This window comes from Trachurus japonicus, chromosome 24, assembly GCF_045865225.1.
Source record: "Trachurus japonicus isolate A0001 chromosome 24, Traja_1.0".
In the NCBI taxonomy this organism is placed as follows: Eukaryota; Metazoa; Chordata; class Actinopteri; order Carangiformes; family Carangidae; genus Trachurus; species Trachurus japonicus.
In genome coordinates, this window is record NC_140930.1 from 4,379,920 (window position 1) to 4,387,913 (window position 7,994).

At 43.7% G+C, this 7,994-nt stretch overlaps 1 protein-coding gene across 11 annotated transcripts in view; it reads left to right on the plus strand.

Moving 5' to 3' along the window:
• Nucleotides 1–7,994, plus strand: part of LOC146961183 (unconventional myosin-VI-like) — a 141,454-nt gene that overhangs the window by 65,641 nt on the left and 67,819 nt on the right. For 3 of the 11 annotated variants that reach the window (XM_085770969.1, XM_085770970.1, XM_085770971.1), the window contains 2 exons: nt 5,399–5,556; nt 6,631–6,722. The exons of the other annotated variants lie outside the window; for them this stretch is intronic. In XM_085770969.1, the coding sequence (XP_085627095.1) occupies nt 5,399–5,556; nt 6,631–6,722 (250 nt within the window). The remainder of the gene's footprint in view (nt 1–5,398; nt 5,557–6,630; nt 6,723–7,994) is intronic. 11 annotated transcript variants of the gene reach the window in all.

The following is a 7,994-nucleotide window of genomic DNA, read 5'->3' on the forward strand; positions in this document are numbered from 1 at the left end:
GTCACAAAGTTTTAGAGACGTAGAGACGCATGTGTGTGTGTGTGTGTGTGTGTGTTCATTTATATTTATTTCTGAGAGTTTTTTCTTTCCTCAAATGAAAGGAGAGTGTCTGATTTGCTGCGTGGCTCCGTCTCGTCAGGTCGTCGAGCTCCAGACTAAAAGAATATAATTGCACGACGATGACACACTCGAGGATAAATCAAACAAACAGCATAACGCACCTGTAGAAGCTCTCAAACCTCAGACTCCTAATTACCAGTCAGCGCCGCCGCCGCCGCCGACAGGAACCTCTGATGCTTTAAAAGGCTGAAGGAGCCGGAGTCACAAGACACTTTAACTCCTGTTAACAAGACAGTTTATTTATTTTTTCTTCTGTGGGAGTCAAACACACACCAGGTCACATGGTCTGTTGTGTTCAGGAAGTTATTAAAGCGGAGGAGGAGGAGGAGGAGGAGGAAATAGTTGAACCTTCCTCTTGTGTTCAGGTCGCCACTGAGCTGCTTTCAGGTCTTTAATGCATAAACATACCACATTAATGTGTTTATTGCATCAAGGCTTTTTGACTTTGTCAGAAAACATCTATTTAAACAAAATAAAACTTGGGGTTTTTTTCCACAAAATTCTAAAATGCTCTGGTTAAAATTATGACATTTGCGTTGTTAGGGTCGGATTTGACCCAGTTATAACGATAAGAACAATGAGTTCAAACTGAAATCATATGTGCAAAACCAACCATTTCATGGATGAGGAAGCCTAACAACATAACCAAGAGATGAGAAACAAATGAGATGATAAATAATTGTTTTTACTGTGTTTAAAGGGGACATATTATGGCAATATCACATTTTGAAGGCTCTTTAACATATATTTGGGTGTTTGTTTTGCCTTTTGGCCCCAAAATGTGTGAATTGACAAGAAAATCTGTACTTTTCAGGCTCCCTAGGTTGAAATCCATGTGGTTTTATGAGCTGTTCCCTCAGTTGTCTTCCAGTGATGTAACTAGGATTCTAATTTGCATAACCCCACCCCTACCAGTAAAGGGGGCAGGGCAAGCAGTGGCTCATTTGCATTTAAAGGGACAGGAACCGAAACCAGCCGTTCTGAACAGGGCTGTTTAAAAGAGCTGTGATGTTTGATCGTTGGAGGATTTTGACCAAAGCATGTGACAGACATGTCTTTAAGACACCTGGGAACTAATTTAATTTGTGGTAAAGGAGGAGTCTCCTTTAAAACTCTTAAGGTCAGAACCGACCCTAACACCAGAGATGGTAGCAGGAAGATACTGTAACACAAGACGAATGCTGACGCTGAGTGTGAGAGATGGCGAGGATGAGACGTCTGGTGACGGTCAGTCGTCCTGATGTCCAGCAGGCGAAGTGTTGAAAGGTCCCACAAGAGGAGAGGACGAGACAAGACGGCTTAACGGACACCGAGGTGGACGGACAAAGACGTGGACGTGCTGGTCAAGCAGCTGGACGTAGATGGAGGTGGACGTGAGGACACGAGGACGGACTGAGAGGTTAAACTGTGACAACGTGTGGAAGAGACGGATGGAGACGTTTTGAATAAGTGATGAGTTTGCACGACCTCATGGTGCTGCTGCTGCTGCCTTGTTTTTATTTTTGGCTTCGTAAACGCAGAGTCAGCACTTTACTGCCACCTTCACCTCCTCCTCCTCCTCTTCTTCCTCCTCTTCCTCCTCCTCCTCTCCCTCCTGCTGCTGCTGCAGACAGAGAACACCTCCCAGGTGTCGCCATCTGACACAAATCTACTGAATGAGTCACTGAAATGTATGTAGGACTGAACCTGCTGACAGGAAGTGTTGCAGGTAGAAACAGGTTTCTACTGTTTCTACTGGAGCTTTTAGCAGCTGAAGAGTCAGATCTTTATCTTTAGGAGGTGGAGGAGACCAAACATGGAGCTAAAACAGAGCAGACTAAGATGATAGATGCTGGAGATAAAGATGAGGAACCGAACCAATGGTCTTCACTGTTGGAAAATCAGTTGTACAGGATTTACTTTGAATGGAACAGCACACATTAATGGACTTCATTCATGCAAAACTGCTGATGTGCGTTGCCTTCAGGGACAGTTTTTCATCAAGCAGTCTCTGAATTTACCTCTAAAACAACTCTGTCTGGTAACGTTGTGTTATTATCTCATAGCGTGGTGAATGTGCAGCTCACAACTTGTCCACCAGAGCGTTGTGGAGTTGTTGGATTGTGTATTTGATGAGTTTGATGAGGGAAACCAAGAAATCCCATTAGCCTCCATATAGCGTAGCTCTGAGCAGCTCACCGCTCTGCTCCACCGTTCTAAAAATAGCTTGCACCGACAATTAAAGGTAACGAACCTACTGCTATGACTATAGGGATTATGGCAATGGGCCAATTTGCCAAAATGTTGAACTATCCCTTTAAAATAAGATAAAAAATATAATAATGACAGGCACAGAAACAACTTTTGCAAACATACATAGATAAAGACAGAAACTGAACTGTATATGTGTATATACAGTATATATATATAGATATATGGTGCAGCAGAGCAGAGTTGGGGGACGTATGAACCCAGAGCTCCGGTATCGAGTTTCTCTTACGGCTCAAAACTCCAATTTAAAATCCATGTTTTTGTCCTGGTGTGGTGTGTTTGAGGACCAGGAGGAATCTGCACTCAGCTCAGTTTCTACAAATGGCGACATCAGTAATTACACAGAGAGAGGGAGGGAGGGAGGGAAACATTCACAGCAGCGAGGCTCATGGGGAATACATATTACACTACTTGTACGATTAGTGCTCTGACATTATGCTGCCCTGGCATTTAGACCTCCTGGTTTCTGTTTTCTTTTCTTTTTTTTTAAACGAGGCCACCTCATCGCACCGTTATGAAGAAAAAAAAAACAAAAAACAAAAGCGGCGCTGCAGCTGTGAGGAACATGAATTAAAGATGGCAGGCACTGGAGGTGTTGACAGGACATACGTCAGGTTTAAAGGTGACGTTTACATACGATCTCTGCCACTTCATCACTGTGAACATGAGGATTAAACAGCAAAATGTTGCTCAATTATTAAGTTTAGAGGCTTTTATCTGCAGGAAACGTTGGGGAGAATAAACCTTTACACGTTGGAGGATCTGTTCATCAGAGTGACATCGCTTCTCTCCCAGTTATCTCTCCTTGTTTTCCCAGAGTGCACTGCTTCACGCTGCATGGTGGCATGGTGGCTGGGCAGATTAATGTGCTGCATTTTGCTATCGGGTCAATTCCTCCTTCCAACTCCTGTGATTGAACTAAACTCTCCTCTAGTAGTGCTGGTTCCCGTGTCCACCTCCTCTTTTTCCTCTGGTGCCAATAAAACAATAAAACAATCACCTGCTTGAAAAGTCGGTTGCTCTGCAGGTGAAATTTATCACTAATGTTTACGCCGATCGATTTAGGAAACAAGCTCCTCTTCTCAAAGCTTCACAGTTTGCCCGTCCTCTGTGTTTTAAGGGTTGATCCATGAGAAGATCTGCTCTCTGCAGCTCTATTAACAACTAGAGTGCTGGAATAAGAGAATAACGTCACCCATTGGTCAAGCGGAAAGTTTGTCACCCGCCTCCTGGTGGTGGGATATGGGTATTGTTAAAGCGCCCGAGAACTGGTATTTCTGCATTGTTGGCGAGCGAGTTAGTGCAGTATTTTCAATAACTTAGGGAAATTTCACGTTAATAGCATCATTGTGGACCCTTTTACGGATAAATTCATTCTCAAATTCATTCTCAAGGGGCTATCCTGTAAAATAAAGCCATACATTTTAACACATAGTAAAATAAAAAAAAACTGTTTTCTACATTAATGTTAAAGCAGAACTATGCAGGACTTGGGCTGTAATTATTGTGGCTCAGAGACACAGTGACCTGTTATGAGGTGAATGGGGTCTAGGCCAATGCGCTCACCCCCCCCCACTGGCTGAAAACCGCACTTGCAAGATCAGTCGTCCGTCTCGGTGTTACAAATCTCGTCAATGGATAGAAGTATCGCGAGAAACTGCCTTACGGCAGTACGAGATAAGAACGCAGATGACGTCATGCATGTCATGAATCGTGATTGGTTTGAGTTCGGAAAGTCGGAGGAAACCATGGAAACATGAAATGTTTGTAGGAAGTTCGGCTTGTGGCTAACGGGGAGCTAATGCTAACACAGACACACACACACCATGGATCTTTTATAAGATAATGTAATACATCATGACACACACACACACACCTTCGCGTTTTGGAACCTTTATTCATGTGTGTGTGTATGTCTGTGTCTTTGTGTCTTTGTCTGTGTGTGGCCGACTGGCCGTATTAGCGTTAGCTCCGTGTTGTTAGCGTTAGCTCCGTGTTAGCATTAGCTCCGTGTTAGCAGGGCTTAGCAAACACCGATCTCTACCTTCAGCAGTAAACACAAGCACGTGTAGGGGTGGAGGAGGTGGTGGCGGTGAGTTTTTTTTTTTTTTTTTTACGACAGTGACATGTGCCTCCCAGAACTGTGGGGGAGCTCTGGAGAGGGAAAAAAAGAGAAACCAACGAAGGAGCGAGCTATTTCCGGCCGACTTGCATAGTTCTGCTTTCAAATCTACATTTTGAAATAAACAAATTATGAGCATAACTTAATATGACCAAGACACCTAAACGCAAAAACACGTCCGTTTTCATCAATTTACAAGCAAGTGGGCAACACACATACATTGGAGTGAATGGGTTTTCTGGGTACTTTTGCAATACCCATATGCTGCCTCTAGGGGCGCATGAGGCTTACCACGGCACTCAATGAAAGTGATGTTACTCTCTTATTCCAGTGCTCTAGTAACAACAGGTCGGTGTCAGCCAATCAGATTGGAAGAGGCTCTGAGCCTCTCTATCTGAAAAAAACAGAGCTGTTGGTTGAATGGTGTCGTCCAGGTGGTGAGGGGGCGGGGCTTTGTTGTGACATCACAAAGTGACAGGAAGTCCTGACGGCTGGTTTTAATAGGGCTCAGTCTCTGAATACAGGCTGTGTGGTGCATTCGAGGCACAATCAGCCGCCTCGGTGCTTCATCTTCATCTTCAAGTGAGGCTTGAACTCCAGCAGGTGCTTCACCTTTCATCGACGCTCTTCAGCTTCTTGAAGTGGGTTCAGTGTAAACCTGTTTCCTCTGTACAACGCTTCACCAGCTGAGGGAGAAAACAACCTTTTCAGACATTTGAACCTGTTGTTTCCACGCAGTCTTTTTACTGACTTCAGAAGCAGGTTGAAAAAGTGATAACACAACAGTAAACACTCTCACGAATCCAAAACCCAGCCAAGTAACAAGCTCGTCTTTTATTATAACATCTGGACACTCTATATTACTGTATTTTAACCTTTTATTTTTCTCCCTGTGTGTTTTCCCAGAGTGCCGCTCAAAGTGGAGCAGGCCAACAACGCCCGCGACGCGCTGGCCAAGGCCGTGTACAGTCGCCTGTTCGACCACGTGGTGACCAGAGTCAACCAGTGCTTCCCCTTCGACTACTCCTCCAACTTCATCGGCGTCCTGGACATCGCCGGCTTCGGTGAGTTAACACTGAAAACCCCTGCAGACTCTTAAAGGGATAGTTAAACATTTTGGCAAATTGTCCCATTGCCATAACCCCTATAGTCATAGCAGTAGGTTAGTTACCTTTAATTGTCGGTGCAAGTTGTTTTTAGAATGGCGGAGCAGAGCCGTGAGCTGCTCAGAGCTACGCTACGGAGGCTCATGGGATTTCTTGGTTTCCCTCATCAAACTCATCAAATACACAATCCAACAACTCCACAACGCTCTGGTGGACAAGTTGTGACCTGCACATTCACCACGCTATGAGATAATAACACAACGTTACCAAACAGAGTTGATGTAGAGGTAAATTCATGCAGAACCGCTGATGCGCGTTCCCTTCAGGGACAGTTTTTCAGCCAGCAGTCTCTGTAATTTGCCTCGAAAACAACTCTGTCTGGTAACGTTGTTATTATCTCATAGCATGGTGAATGTGCAGCTCACAACTTGTCCACCAGAGCGTTGTGGAGTTGTTGGATTGTGTATTTGATGAGTTTGATGAGAAATCCCATGAGCCTCCGTAGCGTAGCTCTGAGCAGCTCGCGGCTCTGCTCCGCCGTTCTAAAAATAGCTTGCACCGACAATTAAAGCTAACGAACCTACTGCTATGACTATAGGGATTATGAAAATGGGCCAATTTGCCAAAATGTTGAACTATCCCTTTTAAAGGTTCAGAAACAGCTCCACATACCGAGTTTATTTGCTTCATGTTTGGTTTGTGACAGTTGAGTGTGTGTGTGTGTGTGTGTGTGTGTGTGTGTTTGTCTTACGGCGTTGACTCAGTCGGTCCTGTACCTTGTTTGATTCTTGCGAAGCGGCAACAGAAGAAAGAACAGAATAAGTTCCAGTGAAACGAGCCTCGAGTGCTTTGCTGCTTGTACAAAGACATTGTAAAAACCCAGTGTTTTTAAACGTTACGCCGGCATCAAAGCAGCAGCTTCTACACTGCAAGATTCCCCCCTAAAACAGTGAAACATGTCAGATGTCCTTTGACGGTGACACAGCATCTTTAACCGTCTGTTTTTTTTCCCTCTTTCTTCTTTTTCCACAGAGTACTTTGAACACAACAGCTTCGAGCAATTCTGCATCAACTACTGTAACGAGAAGCTGCAGCAGTTTTTCAATGAGCGCATCCTCAAAGAGGTGAGAGAGAGAGAGAGGGAGAGTCTGCAGCTTGTTTTCCATTCGAGGGGTTTACACAAAGCCTAAAGTCACCCAACCTCAGATCCATCAGCCTGCACTTTACAGACGCCGACTCATCAAAGCAAACAGACGCAGGACTTTGATTTGTGCTTTGATAAAATAAAAGTGTTTTTTCTTTGCTGTGAGCACTTATTTTCTAAGAGTCGCTGTCCCGTCTTTAAATTGTGGGCTTCTCATTTTTGAATCAAAGTCTTAAATTCCTCAAAAAAAAGAAAAAAAAAAACGAAACTTCAATCGTTTCAAAGGAGATGGTTTCATTCCAAAATATAATTTTAACACTTATGAATGAAAACCATCCTTCATGATAATTGCTATGTCAAAAAAAAGTAAAGAAAATACCTTTTAATGTGACAGAAAGCTGCAGAAACATGAAGTAGAAAGTTTCTACTTCACCCAAACAACCATCAGACACTGCTTAAAGTCTAAGAATCTCCCAAACACCACGTTATTATTTTGGAAAATAATTATAGCCGATATATAATTCAGATGTAGCTGAAGGTTTTCGCATAATGTGAAACTAGACGCCACTCAACTGCTCAAAACCATCTGCAGCCGGTCGTCGACCTTGAGCAGCTGCAGCCTCATAACCCTTTATTGTTGCGTCCATGAGGTCTCAACTGTCAGACGGTGTTGTGCATAAAATTTTAAGTTTGATCTGTTTGAACTATTTTGCATTAAAATAATAAATAAAAAAACACCCCCAGAAAAGGCCAACGCAGACGTAAAGGCTTGGATTTCATTTTTCTTTCCCTGTTGCCTTTTTCCCTGAACATTCGTCGTCTCATTTTTCCTTAAAAATCCTCATTTGCAGACTTGTAGTCGTTGGCAACCAGACATCTGTTAGCAGCATCCAACATGAAAGTCATAACCTTTAGAGGCTCATTTAAGTAACAAAAAGTGTAATAGCAGAGAAGAAGAAAAACCCCTGCTTTGCTGTAAGAGCCATTTGTTTACTGCGACGATGAATCCCTTCAGCGTAGGAACCGGTGACTATTTCGTCCTCATTAGCTGAACGCTGCTCAGACTCTGTTGTTGTTTGTTGCTACGACGTTTCTCATGGCGAACGTCTTTGTTACAGTTACAGGAGCAAGAGCCTGTACCAGAGGGAGGGCTCGGAGTCAACGAGGTCCCCACTACGTCCGACAATCAGGACTGCATAGGTACCAAGACCCACACTCAAAGACATCAACACACATGATATTTGTTCTGTTA